At 54.0% G+C, this 16,801-nt stretch overlaps 2 protein-coding genes across 3 annotated transcripts in view; one reads left to right on the plus strand and one right to left on the minus strand.

The window, feature by feature from the left end:
* The window catches only part of LOC141985552 (phosphofurin acidic cluster sorting protein 2-like), a 136,071-nt gene that overhangs the window by 111,664 nt on the left and 7,606 nt on the right, over positions 1 to 16,801 (minus strand). The window lies entirely within an intron of this gene.
* Positions 370 to 15,840, plus strand: LOC141984268 (transmembrane protein 121-like). Of its 2 annotated transcripts, none has more exons than XM_074947207.1 (2): positions 370 to 1,160; positions 14,224 to 15,840. In XM_074947207.1, the coding sequence occupies exon 2, from the start codon at positions 14,225 to 14,227 to the stop codon at positions 15,167 to 15,169; it is 945 nt and encodes a 314-aa protein (XP_074803308.1). In that variant the 5' UTR covers positions 370 to 1,160; position 14,224; the 3' UTR covers positions 15,170 to 15,840. The 2 variants fall into 2 exon arrangements, with proteins under 2 accessions (XP_074803308.1, XP_074803309.1); XM_074947208.1 differs by lacking the exon at positions 370 to 1,160 and adding an exon at positions 11,047 to 11,095.

Here is a 16,801-nt window from a genome sequence, read left to right on the forward strand (position 1 = left end):
CTGGACCCGCCCCCCCATGGACGCAGCGCCGCCGGGATGGAACCCAGGAGTCCCGGCCCCGCCCCCCTCCCGTGGACGCAGCCCCGCCGGAATGGAACCCAGGAGTCCTGGACCCATCCACCCCCTAGGCAGACCCAGCTCCGCCGGGATAGAACCCAGGAGTCCTGGACCGGTCCCCGCCCCAGGCAGACCCAGCCCCGTTGGGATGGAACCCAGGACTCCCGGCCCACCATGGACTCAGCCCCGCCGGGGTGGAACCCAGGAGTCCTGGACCAGTCCCCGCCCCAGGCAAACCCAGCCCCGTTGGGATGGAACCCAGGAGTCCCGGCCACGCCCCCCCATGGACGCAGCCCCGCCGGGATGGAACCCAGGAGTCCTGGACCGCTCCCCGCCCCAGGCAGACCCAGCCCCGTTGGGATGGAACCCAGGAGCCCGGCCACGCCCCCCCATGGACGCAGCCCCGCCGGGATGGAGCCCAGGGGTCCCAGCGCACACATCCTTTCTCCTCCTCCTCGAAGGCACCCGTGCAAGGGGCAACCAAGGCCAAGATCCCAGCAGGGCCACTGCCTGATGGCTCATACAGGCTGAAGGTTCAGGGGGGACTAGCCCCAAACTTTATTTTCTGAACAGAAATGGACCACACACTTAACAATAGCACTTGGCCTCCGAAACCCTGCATCAGGGAACTCCGGCCAGCCCTGTGGCCTCTCTCCCATAAAAAGCACTAGACCCGTTTAATTGCCGTCCTTCCCAGATACCACCGGCTGCTACAACTATTTCACAGCATAATCCTACCCAGGGGAGCAAGGTGGGCCCAGCTACAGTGTATACAGAATGGGATGAAACCCCAAGAGAAACCCAGCACCTCTACATCAGCAAACAAGTACTCTATTTAGACCGGAACTTCCCACACAGCAGCTGCAGACTAGAACGAGGGCCATTCCGGATGCTATTTACGATTCCCGAGCCAAGGGGGTGACCTTGGCTGAGTGTGCAGATGAATTTTGACAGGCACGCACCCCAACCTCACCCAAAAGCTGTCTTCCTTGAAAAAGGTCTTTTCTGACTGAACTGTCCCATGTTCAGTCATAGAGGCGGAGGTGTGGGAAGCCTGAAGTGAATAGGAGGAGATGATCTGCATTTATGAGACACTGAAATTGGTGAGTTTTCATTTTAGAAAAAGTGTCTAATGATATTTTGCCAGGTCAGCTCTCAAAAATGGATTGATCTAAACATTTCAAATCCGTTTGTCCCTTGTTCCTTAGCATGGGACTTATGATAGCTTGGAACCTCTGGGAGCTGGGCAAATAGTCTTAAGCTTTTCAAGAGCCTGGTGGAATTTAGAAGCAAGATGCAAGTCTCCAGAATGTGTACATTCAGTGAGACAAGAAAGAGTTTCCATTCAAGTCTGATTGTTTTACTCCCTGCTGGCTCTACAAAATACCCAAACAATACTATCTATCTGAAATTTGGCCTGTACAGGGACTTAGAGGATTTTTTTAAAGTAAATTTTATGTTAAACAAATATAATGTTAGACAAAGTATTTTTGAGTTGGGGGGGATTTGGGAGGGAAGGTTTTTAGGCATTTCAGACCATTAGGTACATCTTTGGAACAGCACAGCTCAAACCTGAGTTGGTTTACAAGAACCACGTCTTTACATAGACTGGATTGGACAAGGGCTCTAGGACTCTATCTTCAACAGGGACCAGCACCAGCCACTTCAGAGGAAGAAGCAAGAAACCCTATAGTGTAACTAACTGGCCAGGATTAAAGTTGGCCTGAGGCAATCTGAGGCATGAAGGTGTATATAGCCCTGTAATTTGTTTATCTAATGAACGTCCAGATGTTCTTATCCATATATGTGTTCAATCCTTTTGGGTCCTGCTAAGCTCTTGGCCACAATGATATCCTGTGACAGAGTTCCAAAGGGTAATTGTGCATTATGTACAAAGTATTTCTTTTGATTAGTTTTAAATTTGCTGCCTTTCAGTTTCAGTGGAGGGCTCCTTCTTCCTGAACTATGAGAAAGGCCCAGTAGGAGTATCCACTTTACCTTCCCTGCCCCTCCCCTTATTTTCTATATCTGTGCCCACACAAGAAAATTGTACCAAGGGAACGAAACTGGTTTAGGAACATTTAGTGAAATGGGTACAACCCCCTGTATGCCATGCTTGCATAGGGATTAAGAATGTCTTTCAGTGCCTAGTTCAACCAGTACTATTAAACCCAGTCCCTACTATATTCTAATTTAGGCAAGACCTCTGTCATGTCCTTTTCTTCAGCTCTTCTCGATGCTGAACAGTCCCCATTGTTTCACTCTTTCCTCCAGTGGATGATTTGCCAGGCCCTAGTCATTGTTTTCTCTCTCCAGAAGCCCTTTGAGTAGCCCAGCCCATCACACGGAGGCTTCACGGCCATGCCCAGTGTAGTTTAGGTAGGAGATCTGTACAGTGCAGCTGTCAAGCTATGTCTTCTACTGTTACTTCTCCTCGTAGTGATGTGATACTCCTGGAACACCCAGGGGAAAGCAAACCCCTAGATAACCTGACTGTGATTTCACTGCTGGAAGCAAGACGGCACATGGCCGGATCCCTGGGGTGCTGTAGCAAGCACTCAGCCAAGCTATCGTGATGACCAGTCCATACTGAGGCCAGGACTCATGGATCACATTGTGTACCTTGTGTCAGCTGAGCGTGCTGCGCCCACCATTCTCCTCCCTCCAAGCTCTCTGTGTGACACCCTCTCCTGTTTCTCTATTTCAGGGATGGACCATCCGCAACTCCCACCACTCTCCCCTCATGCCAGGGGCTCTGTGTGTATCCCGTTCCCCAGGGGCTCTGTATATCTTCTGTACCATTGTCCTCCATTTGCCCCACTCCATGGCAGGTGGACTGTGTGACATCCTCTTCCCTCCCCTGGCAGAGGCTCTGTATGTACCCACATTTTCCCTTTGCCCCCATGCCTGGGACAGTGTGTCCCCACTGCATTCCAGGCTCTCTGTGTGCCCCCTGTCCCCAGGGTCCTTACTGTCCTAGTCCCTGCTTTTCCCTCCCCATTCCACTCCCCCGGCCCCAGGTCCCCACTTTCCCGTCTCCTGCCATCTCTCCCCCTTGGGGCCCTGCTTGCTCAGCCAACTATCTCTGCTCCATAGCAACAGCTCTCATGTGCTTTCGGGTATAACACTTCGGAGTCCTTCATGGAAAGCTTCTCTGATAAGCTGCTAGCCTTTATCATTCCTGTGAGTCATGCATTTCGGGGCTTATGATTCTGCAGCAGCCAGCAGAGCTCTAACCCTCTGGGCCACCCTCTTCAGGGCTCAGAGATCCTATGAAGTCCAGCTGAGCGCTGCTGGACAGCACAGAATCCCGGAGGCTCTCCTTTCAGGGCAAGCTAGTGGAGACTGCCACTCCGGTCAGGGCACGGGCAGTTTACACACAGCACCCCAAATGAAAGAGCTTGGGGCAGAGTCACTGCCCCGGTCCCTTTGTAGTTGCACCAGATGAGCCAGATTCTGTTCCCGGTCTCCCCTGCTAGGGTTTCACCCACAACAGGGGAGTCCATGGGGAGCATGCAGCCAGCTTCGCTGGTTCTATGCCGCCCTCCACCATACAGCTCCTCCAGAGCCACGCTGGAGGCGGGAAGGAGGCGTTTCCAGAGTGCACCGTGTTCTAACTGACCACAGCTAGTGGCTAGTCCCTTCGCACATGGCAGGGCAGCCCCTACCTCTGCAGAGTACCTGGCCCTTTATGTTCTTCGCAAGTCCCTCGTTTCAAGGCTCCCATGTGGGGCTGGGATCTCGCTGGGGCCTTGATTTCAGCACTTCCAGTTCACAAGTGCATGGGTCTATACTGGCTGGTATCCTACCCGCTCCCGTCTCGGAGCAATATGCTGCACTCCGGGGTATGCAATTCCATGCCAGGTGAGTTCTAGTAAAACAATGGAGTCCTGCTGAACACACCCTTCAGAAGGATGCTCTAAGTGAAGTGGGAAGCATTCTCCTCTCTGTGGAAATCCTGCTCAATCCACACAAGTGTCCATGGAACAGAGACCCCCCCAAGGTTTCCACCTCAGCGTCAGACCGAGCTCGCACGCACCACTTTATAGGAAGTGAGTGGGTGGGTACCTGGTGTCAGCTGGCAGGCAGGCCCCTCCTGCCCTCACCAGAGGATTCCTGAGCAAGGTCTCTCTGGGCAGGCCTGGCAAAATCTGGGCCAGCTTCCTCCTTCCAGATGAGTCTGACCTCCCTGGATTTGCCTAATGTCCCCCCATGGCTGGGCCAGCACAGCTACCCCTGCAGTACACCCAGGAACAGCAGCCACCTGCACACGGTAGGACTGTCTCAGCCAACACCTTGACTCCCGCGACACATGGCCCTGATCACACCAATCAATCCTTTACAAGCATCGCTAGTCCCAGCCTGGTGTGGCAGGCCTGGGGCAGAGCTGCTTCCTTCCCTGCAGGTATAAGTCACCAAGCAGCTCACCCAGCTGCTTTGCTTGCCTGCAGGGGCCCCAGGAATAGGGAACCAGCCCCACTCTGGCTGCTCAGAGCAGGCTCCTGGGAGCGGAGCAGCTGGAAATTCTGGCCTTTGTTGTCGAGTGACTGTTCCCTGAGAACTGCAGCTCCACTCCCAGCTTAACAGAGACACACAGCCACTTCCAGGAAAAATTCAACCAAACTCACTTTGTGTTTCTCTCCAAGTTTTCCCCTGGAAAATCCCCATGAGCTTTGGCCAGAAGGAGGCACAACACGTTGCCCAAGCTCATCCCTACTCCAGGGTCCATGCAGCACAGAACGCTGGCAGGCACCACAAACCCTGGGGGCACGACACAGCAGGAGCCCCAGATTCTGGTGAGGGAGGGGACCTGTTGATTTGCAGGTGGTCTAAATACCAAAGGGGCAGAGGGGCACCCAGGGATTTGGGGATGCTTTAGACCCCAGGGCTGCATGTGGAGATCCAGGGATGTGGGGGGTGCTCTGGACCCCAGGTGGGTGGTAAAGTCATGGTGGGCAGAATCCATGCAAGAAGGGTCCTGAGTCGGCCTTGTGGAAGCAAGCATCTCCCTGTCCATCCTGAGCAGAGTGAGCAGCAGCTGCCCTGTGGAGCTGCAGTGACACCCAGTGGCTGATTTGGGCAACGGTCAGTGTCTCTCTCTCTGTGTCCTTGGTCACAGGCAGCCCCTGCACCTCTGGGTGACAGTGCCAGGTCTCATGACATAGAGCCTGGCAGGCACAACTCCTAAATCACTCAGACACTTTTGAAAATTGTACCCCCAATTTGGATGTAAAGGCTCCATGGGCTGGATGATTTATCACATTCCCGGGGTAAATTGTTCCAATGATGAATTCCCCTCACTTAACAATTTGTACTTTATTTCTAGTCTGACTGGGTCTGGCTTCAGCTTCCAGCTGCTGGATCTCATTCTGCCTGGTCTGCTAAAGAGACCTCTCCTATCAGAAAGCTTCTCCCCAAGTAGGTGATTGAATCGCTTCTTAATCCTCTCTCCAGTAAGCTACCTAAATTGCACTTCTTCAGTCTCTCACTGCAGGGGAGGTTTTCCAGAACTTGTGTCTCTTTCCAGTTGGTCAACATTGCTTTTTAAGTGTTGATCCCAGAACTGTACAGACCACTCCAGTAATGGGTTCACTAATCTCCTGTGCTGGCAGGTGTCTGTCACAGACCACCTCACTAGGGAACAGGATGAACTGCTCCTTAGGCATTTGTCCATAATGTGGAGGAAGGAAAACCGTGGCCATGGGAGATTTCAACCTGGGGGCTGTTGTATTAATTTTGATGGAATATGTGGGCCCGAAGGTCTTAACACAACCCTGTTGCTGTCCCACATTAAACAGTGTTAAACAAGGTTTGGCATTTGCCATACAAAGACCTCAGCCTGCTTAGAGCTGTGGCAAACTCCCTATTAAACATCCTGTTAACCTTTTATGAAAGATACAAAAAAGAAGGAAAGGCTGTTAAATCCTTTGAAATGTCAAGTATTAAGTCAGGCTCTCATTTTCTTGCTGTCCCTTGTCCCCTCTCCCTTTGGCTGGAGAGAGGTTTCACAAGGACCCACCTCCCTCCCCCATTTGACAGTCTCTTGGATCATATTGAAATGGGAAAACTGTCCCTTTCGGGGAAAAGAGAAGTTTTGTTGAGATGGGCTGGAGCTGTTGTTTTGAGACTCTCACCCTGTTTCCTAGAAGACAAAACAAGGCAAACGCACACAAAAGGGGGGACAAAAGAACAGCAAAACTAGAAAATGCAGCATCTGTGTCTGGTGTTGACGCTAACTTACAGCCTCGCTTCTGCACAGGCCCACCACACTGTGAGACCTGCAAACTGGTACCAGCATCTGGCTCTGTACAGCACTGCACTCAGTTGCCTTTCTCTGCTCCCAGGCTTATAGCACTGATGCAAAATATACGGTCTTGACTGGCTAAGAGAGATTGGACGGATTCTCATTGGACAGAAAGAAATAGGAAAGACAGTAAAGAAGGTGGGGAAGGAAAAGGACACGTGGGGTGAGACACTGTCTCACATCCCCAGGTGGTGGTCAGGATTCGGATGGCACCAGTGGAAGTGTTGTCTGGGTCCCTGCACATCTCGGGATCAGAGAGACAAAGGCCCGTTTTGGTTTAGGTGGAACCCATCCCTCCTGTATAGGCTCCCCCTTTCCAAAAAGGTTCCCCAGTTCCTACTAAACCTAAATCCTCCTCCCTATACCATCGTCTCATCCACGCACTGAGACCCCGCAGTTCTGCCTGTCTAACTGGCCCTGTGGGTGGAACTGGATGAATTTCAGACAATGCTACCACGGAGGTCGTGGACTGTAATCTCTTACCTAGCAGCTGAAATTTGGCCTCCAGCAATTCTCTTACCTTTCCCTATGTCACTGGTACCTACACATACCACGACCACTGGCTCCTCCCCAACACTACACACAATCCCATTGTCTCAAGTGGTCTGCAACCTTTACACCCAGCAGGCAATTCACCAGGCGGTTCTCCCAGTCACCACAGTCCCAGCTATCTGTATTTCTAATAATTGAATCCCCCATAAATATTACCTCTCTCTTCCTAATAACTGGGGTTCCCTCTCCCCGAGAGGTATCCTCAGTGCCAGCAGATACCATGACATCGTCTGGAAGGAGGGTCCCAAATATGGGATTGTTTCCCTCTGCTCCAGCTTGATGTTCCCCTTCCCTGAGACTTTCATCCTCCTCAACAGCACAGAGGCTGTCAGACTGGGGGTGGGACCGCTCTGCTGTGTCCTGGAAAGTCTCCTCTATGTACCTCTCTCTGTCTCCCTGTGCTTCTCCAGTTCAGCCCCTCTGGTCTCCAGAGCTTATAGAGAGTCTCCGAAGGGTATGAGCTCCTTGCACTGATTGCACACACACACCACCTGCCCATAATCCACGCTGCATTCAGTGCAATTGACTGGCTAGCCCCACTCTGCTGCTGGACTTCTGCCTGCATTCCTTTTACTCCTGCAGCTTTCTTTGTTGGGTTGGTTTGTTTGGGGGATTTTTGGAGGGGGTGTTTATTGGCCTTAGAGAATGTTAATCAGGTGTATCTGGCTCTCTTGCTCCCTCTCTAACCTCCCTTGCAAACTCCCGTTTGCTGGGCCTCTTCGCTAGCTCCAGTGTATCCGGAGAGTGCTCTGGAGGCAAAGGCAGTACAAACTCACACTCAGGGCGTCAAAAACTCATTCAACTGACATGACAAAGAACGTGAAGAGAAGTTTTTCAATTGCTTCCATCCCAATGCTGGGCATCTGGGTAACGAGCAAGAGGAATTGGAAATTCTCACTGATGAGAAGAAATCTGATACAGCTCACACCACTGAAACCTGGGGACAACTGGCATGATTGGAATGTTACAATCACTGGGTGTAAACTGCTCAGGAAGGACGGGAGGGGGTGGGGGAGACATTCTACACTGAAGGCTTCATTACCTGCTTTAAAGTTATTGATAACTCAGAACCACAGGATCTTGAATGCACATGGGTCAATGTGCTAATGTACAAAGTCCGGGTAGGGGTGCTGGTGGGGATCTGTTGCAGACCTCTGAATCGCACCAGAGAGCAGAATTACTTATTCCTTCAGCAATGGTCTTTAATATCTGGAAAGAAAAGCTGTGTTGTTATGGGGGATTTCAGTTGGGAGACATATACGGGAGGTCTCAATAAAACACCAGTGAGTTTCTAAAAAGTATGGATGATTATTTCCTGACACAAAAGGTATTGCACCCAACACAAGGTTGCTCTATTGTGGACCTCATTATGACAGATAAAGATGAATTAATCACTGGGCTGGAAGTTGGTGGTGCCTAGGAACCAGTGATCATGACCTGATTACATTCAGTATGCCAAACAAAGGACAGTGCCAACCAGTAATACACATACTGGGTACTTCAAAGGGCTAATTTCCCAGAGCTGAGGAAAATGATGAGTGAAACATCAGACAGAAAAATGCGAATTAAAATTGGGACTTCTTGAAGTGGAGACCATTAAGTGGCCAAAAAGCCATGATTCTACAGTCAAGAAAGAGCATAACTTGGGCTAAAAGCCCATCCTGAGTAAGTGCAAAAGTGAAGGCAGGAATTAGAAATTAAAAAGGAATACATAACAAATGGGAAAAGGGGTAAATAGATAGCAATCAGTATAAATTAGAAGTTATGAAGTGCAGAAAATTGATAAGAGAAACTAAAGCCATCAGGCAAAAATCCATGGCTTGCAGGGCTAAGGGCAATAAGAAGGAATTTTTAAGTATCTTAGGAACAACAGAACTCCAAGCAATGGTATAGGCCCATTACTAGATGGAGATGGTAATATTGTTAATAATGATGCAGAAAAGGAAGAAGTATTCAATAAATATTTCTGCTCTGTATCTGGAAAAAAACAGGATAATGTACTCTAATCACATGAGGCTGATGAAGTTCTTTCCAGCTCATTATCAGAAGGCCTGGATAACTTGCACCCAAGAGTCTTTAAAAAGTTGACCAGGTTCTTTTCAGGTCAACTTTTATCTTAGACAATATTTCTTAAACCAGGACATTTTTTTATTCTTAACAACCAATGTATTAATTCACCCAGAATCACATTAGTAGAAAATCAACAGTTCTTCAACCAACTGTAGACACAACCAATGTTCTAGGCATGAACAGAACACACCAACAGTAGTCTTGCAAGCAATTGTGATGTCCTAGCGATTAGGCTTAGCAGTTACAGCTTTATGTTCTCCCAGAGTGAGGAACTAGTGAGGAAAGAAAGCAGAAGAAATACAGCCTTACGCTGATACGAACACCGCACCGTTATTTTGGGACCAGCTCCGCTGAAGAGTTCAGAGGCATCCACCTAATTCAAAGACAAAAATGGCATCTCGAAAAGATGGGGGGCAGCACTTTGCCGAGCTATTCCACTGTCCCTCTAGTGTCAACTCTCGGATGCTAGAGGAGCTAAGCCAGCACCCCACACATGAAGAAATTGCCTCCTCACCTACTGTTGAGGAAGTGCAAAAAGTTATCAAACAAATGAAGTCAGGAAATTGCCAGGCAAAGACAACATGCCAGTGGAAATTTTTCAACTTGCAGGCCCCCAAACGGTTAACTATCCGTATTAACTTATTAAAGATATCTGGGAAACTGAGAAAATTCTCCTGGATGTCAAAGATGCAATCATAGTTACACTATACAAAAATAAAGGCAACAGATCTGACTGTGTATCTCCCTGCTCTCTGTAGATGGTAAATCCTTGCTCATATTTTACTCAATTGTCTTGTTGAAACATTATCAGAGAAGCTTCTACCAGAGAACCAAAGTGGTCCATGGGGCCCTACACAAGCCTATCACAACATGTCGTGTACTTCATCCAGTGCACTGAATGCCCCAGCAACAACTGCTCTCTGGTTTCACCCACTGTGTGTGGGTGAAACCAGACAATTGCTGCGCTCGCCAAAGAAGTCACACAGAAAAATGATAAAAAGACAAAAACACTCTCTCACCGGCATGGTGAACACTTTTCACAGAGGGATCACTCTAGACCTGACCTCTCAGTCTTCATCCTCCAAAGGAAACCTGCACAACACCTTCAAATGACAAGCCTGGGAGCTTAAATTCGTAACTTTGCTAGCCACTAACAACCGTGGACTGAACAGGGACACCGGACATATGGCTTACAACAATCTGTAACGCACTAAACACCCCCGGTTTTTTTTTTCTCCTTGACCGCTGTGGCAGGAGGGGTGTTAACCGGCCACTTCACCTTGAAAGGTTCCTTGAAATATGTGCTAACTACTTATGCCCAAGAAGCTGTTCCACCTTGTATTTAGCAGAGCCCTCTCCCCGCCCTGACGATGAGCTCTGGGCACGCTCCAAAGCCTGTCTCTCTTTCCAGCAGAAGTTGGTCCAGTAGAAGCTATTCCCTCCTCCACCTTGTCTCTCTGCGATCCTGGGACCCAGCTCACCGCTCTCGACGTCCCTGTCTGCAGGGGCGTGGGTGGGTGGGTGTGTCCGGAGGAGCATGTGTCTGTCCTGGCGGCCAACGGGGAGCCCGGCAGCTGCAGCCAGACCCTGCGACCCCACGCGGGAACAGCTGCCCTGTGACCCTCTGCCCAGCGGCAGCGACCACGCCGCCGCCTCCCGGCTTCCCGCCCGCCGCGGCCTCCCCGCAGCGCCGCCGCCAGCCGGCCGGCAGCCCGCGCGCAGGAGGGGAGCGGAGCCCGGCGGGGGCCGCGCTGCAGGACCGAGCGAGGGGCGCCTGGGACGGCGGCGAGCCCGGGCGCTGAGCTCCGCGGGGCCAGCGCGCAGGCAGCCGGGGAGGGCGCCGCCGGGCCGGGCCGCGCTGCAGCCGCAGCGCCGGGGCCGGGCATGGACCTGGCAGCGCCGCGGCCGCTCTCCCAGCCCCGGCTCGCCGCGCGCCCTGGGGTCCCGCTGCAGGGAGAGCCCGGGAGCCGCCGGCAGCTGCCCGCCCGCGCCCGGCCTCCGGCGGCTCGCAGGGGCCCGGAGCAGCGGGGAGCGCCCGGCTCCGGCCGCCCAGCCCGGGAGCAGGCGCTGGCCGCGTAGGGGAAGCAGCAGCTCGGCAGAGACCGGCGCTAGGTAAAGCCCCGCTCCGCGCTCGGCTCCCCCTTCCCAGCGGCCCGGGCTGAGGCCGGCACATGCCGGGGCCGGCTGGGAATCGCCCCCCATGCAGGAGGGCGAGGGGCTGGGGCTGGGGCAGACCTGAACCTGCTGCCGTGGCCTGGCAGGGCGGAGAGCCCCTAGCCTGCCCCTGCACAGGGCAGAGGAACGGGGCCAGGGAGCCGGGGGGGCCCTGGTGGATCGGCAGCCGTCTCCCCAGGGTGCCCCAGGGTGCCCGCTGCGTTGGTGGGTCTGGCTGGCGGCTGGCACTGCCTGGCTGGGCTGGCGACACTGAGGAGGGCAGGCAGAGGGCACTGGCCCCTGCCCCGCTGTGGGTGCACCCCCGTGGGGGGGATAGGGGGTTGTGTGAAGTCCTGTCCCACCTGGGCGACTTGGCACCAGCACAGCCGTGTCTCTCCTGGCCAGGGCAGTCCTGGGCCTGGTGGTGTTGGCGGCAGCTAGTGAGATGCCAGATGTCTGCAAGGGACTCGGCGCTTGTGCCCTGGCCAGTCCGTGCCAGCAGTGCGGGCCCAGGAGCCGGTGGGGCCTCACGGAGCCCTGGCCGAAGAGGCGGGCTGGTGCTCCAGGAGCTCTGCTCCACCCGCGGGGGTCTGGAGTACGGCTGTGGCTGGGCAGTCGGGGTTCAGTGGGGACAGGACTGTGGCCATGGCCAGAGGAGAGTCATAGGATCAAGTGACATATATTAGAGCTGGACAGTGTAGGACAGGCCCTATGGGCCATTCTCCAGGGCTGTGGCCAGGCAGGTTTGCAATGGCCCAGGCACTGGAGGGCTCCTGGCCCTATCCCTGGGAAGTCAATTCCCCAGGAGAAAGAGAGTCCCTGCCCCAGAGAGGCTTTCTCCTCCTCTCACAGCCACAGCATATCTGCCCTTGCTGAACTGAGCTGGACTAACTGAACTCTTAACCCTTTAGTCCCTGATCATGCTGTGGCTCTTCTCCGAATTCCCTCCGGCTGTCAGCGTTTTTCTGGTAATGTGATGCCCACAATGGAGGGCGCTGGGCCTGGCCCAGCTGCGCATTCAGGGGCCACCCCCTGCTCAGCAAGGTGCTGCCTCTGGGCCTGCAGCCCTCAGTCGCATTGCCATTTTCGCTGCCACGTTGCATTTCTGGCTGGGGTCTGCGCTGACGTCCACTGTGCCCCCCAGGACTCTGCCCTTGCCTGACTCTTCCCCGCCGGGTTCAGCTCCTCCAGTGGCAGCTGCTGGTGTTTAATCACGTCTCGGCTAACCCGGCTGGGAGCAGGCCTGCATGGCACCGTGGCCCCCATGCGGGAGGCCGGGGGGCTGCCCCAGCGGTGAGAATGAAGGGAAAGTATAAGGGGAGATGCTAGTGTAAGCAAGGGCTTCAGCTCTCTCAGCCGCACTGTCTCCTAGGTTGGTTTCTCCCCATGACAGGGGGTGGTTTAGCTTGTTCTCCCCAGCTGGGGTAGCTCCATCCATCCCAGCTGCGTCTCAGCTTGGTCATTTCTGCCCCTGCTGGGTCCCTCGGGCTCTTTTGTTGTGTCTTCATTGTTGATCACAGCTCCCTATTTAGTGTTACCTGCTGCTCACCGCTCACTTCCAGATCACAGGTGAAAATGCTAAATCAGTGTGGACCAAGCCCAGGCCCCTGCTGGGTCCCCCCCAACCCAGCCCATGCAGTGGGGGATGTTCGTTTACCTCTGCAATCTGGACTGTGCCCCTTGGGTACATGCATTAGGCCACCGCCTTTACCGGCATGATCACATGCTATTTTTCTCTGGGCACAGGTGCTCAGCAGGATTTTAACTTGGGACCTTCAGGGCACAGCCAGGGCGGAGTGTGGCTCAGCATGCTATGCCCATAGCCTCAGACTGCTCCAGGCTTAGTCGCCAGCCATGTTGGTTAGCAGGGGGCTTCCATGCCTCCACTGGGCCAAACACACTCCCCTCCTCCTCCTCCAGTCTCAGCCCTGGTGCTGGCTTCTCTCCAGGGCTCTGCTCCTCCTCTTTTCCCCATGCAGCAAGCCGCAGCAGCTGCACCAGTGCCATGCCCAGGCCAGAAAGAGAGACAGAACCAGAGTGGTGGCATTCTCCCTGGTACCTGGGGAGGACACTACTCTGCACGGACGGAGGAGGAGGGGGGCATATCAGGCAACACTTCCCTGCCCCAGCAGTTGAGGAATCCACAGCACTAAGCTAAAACACAGGGCCCAGATCGCAACACCCTGGATGTGAGGTTCGTGCCCTGGCTGTTTGAGTCCTTGCTCCAGGTTTCTCTGTGCACAGCGTGAGAGGTCTGGGCACAGGAGGAATTTATCAAATCGAGGCCCTGGGATGTCACAAGACATTTATCAAATAACGGGACCTCGCCCTTTCACATTCCCACGTGTTACAGACTAGTGAAAGGTGCCCCTACGAGGGTCAGTGGGGACACAGACACCTGGAGCAGTAACAGCTGCATCGGAACTAAGGGCGTCACAAGGTTTGTTTAAAGCAGAGTTTTGCATCATCTCCAAAGTTCACATACAGAGACATTGAAAACCAATTTGCCATTTCGTGATCATAGTCTCAACTTGAACAAAAATTTGATGATGGGCTCTTCATTGTAGCAGACGAAAGTCTAACAAGATGCAATGGCTGGAAATTGAAACTAGACAAATTCAGACTGGAAATAAGATTACATTTTAACCATGAGGGTAATTAACCATTGGCGCAATTTACCAAGGGTCATGGTGGATTCTCTGTCACTGGCAATTAGGGCTGTCAGTTAATTGCAGTTAATGCAAGCAATTAACGCAAAACAAATTAACTAGATTTTAAAAATTAGTCATGATTAATAGCAGTTTTAATTGCACTGTGGGTTGACAGGAGTATAATGGGGGGCACGAGGGGCCTGGCACAGGGATACTGTTGGGGGGGCAGAGGGGGACCTGGCACAGGCATGCTAGGCGGGGAGGCAGACCTCAGCAATGCAAAGCAGCACCCCACCCCCTGCTGCCCACAGCTGACTGGGAGAGAGGTGGCAGGGAGGAACGTGCTGCCCACCAAGGCCGGGAAGATTTGAACAGAGCAGAGAGAGCCCTATAGCAAAGTAGCTGCCTGACTGACCCATGTGTTCCTCCTTCCAGGATGGTTCCCCCACCGCCCGTCAACAAGCCCCATGTCTGCCTCTCCACTGTCCTCATCATGAGCAGCTTGGTGCTGATGGATGCTTACCTGGTGGAGCAGAACCAGGGCTCCCGGAAACTGGGCATCTGCCTCATGGTCTCGGTGGGCGACCTCTGCTTCCTGCTGGTGCTCCGATACATGGCGGTCTGGGTCGGGGCCGAGGTGAGGACAGCCAAGCGCGGCTACGCCATGATCCTCTGGTTCCTTTACGTCTTTGTGTTGGAGATCAAGGTCTACTTTGTCTACCAGAACTACAAGGCTGACCGGAAGACCCTGGACCTTCTGGCACGCAAAGCCCTGACCCTGCTGTTGTCTGTCTGCATCCCAGCCCTCTATGTGCTGCTGGTAGCCACCGAGCATATGGACTACGTCCGGACCTTCAAGAAAAAGGAGGACCTCCGCAACCGCCTCTTCTGGGTCATCATTGACATGCTGGACGTGCTGGACATCCAGGCCAACCTGTGGGAGCCCCAGAAGAAAGGGCTGCCCCTCTGGGCCGAGGGCCTCATGTTCTTCTACTGCTACATTTTGCTCTTGACTCTCCCTTGCGTGTCCCTGTGCGAGATCAGCATGCAAGGGTTCAGCATCGTCCCGCACCGGATGATGCTCTACCCTATACTGAGCCTGCTCACCGTCAACATCGCCACCCTCTTCATCAGGGGGAGCAACATGGTCTTCTTCAGGGACGCCCGGGTCTCGGGCATCTTCATGGGCAAGAACGTGCTGGCCGTCGCGCTGAAGCTCTGTATGTTTGTGCAGTACCGGAAGCAGCTGCGCCACATGCCAGCAGGGTTCAGCGCTGAGCCCCAGCACGGCTCCACGCCCCAGCCCCAGCCTGCCCTGCAGCTGCTGAAATCCCAGAACCAGACGCCCGGCCCCAAGGCTCTGGGCCAGGGGAACACGTGACCTGAGGCGGGCACTGCAGACTGGAGCCTAACGATGGCAGAGTACTGGCACCTGCCGAGTTCCCGCCCAGTGCTGGTTCCTCCAGGCAGTCTGCGAGCAACCCCTCCTTGCTTTGCACGGACAAACTGACCAGCCATGTCCTCGCTGAGCACGGGGCTGGGGAACGGTCACTTCCGGGGCAGCATGGATAGAACAGGGCCTTGGCACCACAGCCAGTGGTAGCCAGCCCCCAAGGCCAACTTGCGGACCTTGTGGAGAGGCTATCGAAGGGGAACAGGCAGTGCCAGGCAACAGGGTTGCTTCCCTGTATTCCTTCAATTGCAAGGGTGTCGCGGCGCGATGGCTCTGTGGTGGGCCTGCTGGGAATGTCCCGGGGGGGACACAATCTTCCTGCACTCCCTGCACCGTCTAACGGTGCCAAAGGGGGCACCCGTTCTGCCCTCGATTGTTTCTCCTGGGTCCCTCTCTCTGCGTGCCCACATGTTTCGCCGTCCCCCTCCCACACACACATCGCTGCCTGTTCCCTCCTCGGGAGTGCAGGATTCCCCAGGGGAGTGGTGCCGGTGCCGCCCAGCTCCCAGCTCCCAGCCCCAAGACGTCCAATGGGACTCACTGGCTTGTGGGCCTTCTTCATGAGCATCTTCCTTTTTCCAATAAATGAGAGTCCAAGCCCTGCAGCCTCCTGGCATCTGTGTGCAGCTGCTCCCTAACGCTGTTAGTATGGAGGCCAGTCGGGATGAGCATGAGTCCTGCTCTCTGTGAGGGCCGACAGAAGGCATGGGGGGTAGGTAGGATTATAGGACAACAAGAGCTGGCTCACTGTTAAGGTTGCACCATGGCTTCTGTTTGAATTTTCCATCCTCTCTGAAGCCTACACCCCCAGTCAGATGGGCTTGGAAAGTGGTCTGCTAGTTCCAGGCCCAGGGGAGAATGTGGGGCACTTTTGGGGTCACTGGATCAAAGGGTGCCCAAGATACAGCCCTCCAAAATGATTGGTTTTGTAAGACCTCAATTTCTTATAACCCATTTGTTGCAGCTTAGGGATGGACGGGGCAGGCTTCTCACGGGGACCGCTCACTGAGATCTAGAGGCCGGCCCCAAGAACAAGCTCAGAAACCCAATTCAGAAAGAGTTCTTAGCCTGGATTTTTGGTTCTCCGGGCTGGTGTGGCAGATGGCAGTGCCTTCCCCAGGGATGGCCAGCACCGTGTGCAGTGCTAGAGGTTCTCTGCCAAAACAGCCTACCCTGGCCAGACAGGCACTGAAGGAGGAGCCAGGAGACCCTGGGTTCAAGTCTGCTCTTGCACTGATTGCTACAAACATTCCTGTGTCTTTCACAACCCGGGCTAGTGACCAAGGTCTTGGACCCCCCCACTAGGGGAGGTACAACAACCAGTTGCTCCATTTTGCAGATTGGGTAACTGAAGGGTTGAAACTGGTCTCTGATATGGCAGACCCAAGTCTGATTCGCTAAGCCACGCTGCCTTCTGGAGAGAATCCAGGTGCTTGGCCAGCCTGTCTGACCCCTGCTGTGATCACTAGATATAAGCTTCCTCCTCCCCATTCCCCACAGCCAGCAGTAGGAACCAGGGTCCCTTCCAGAGGGGAACCAACACTAGCCACATGCTCGCTG

Source organism: Natator depressus, chromosome 3 (genome assembly GCF_965152275.1).
Source record: "Natator depressus isolate rNatDep1 chromosome 3, rNatDep2.hap1, whole genome shotgun sequence".
NCBI classification, from domain to species: Eukaryota; Metazoa; Chordata; order Testudines; family Cheloniidae; genus Natator; species Natator depressus.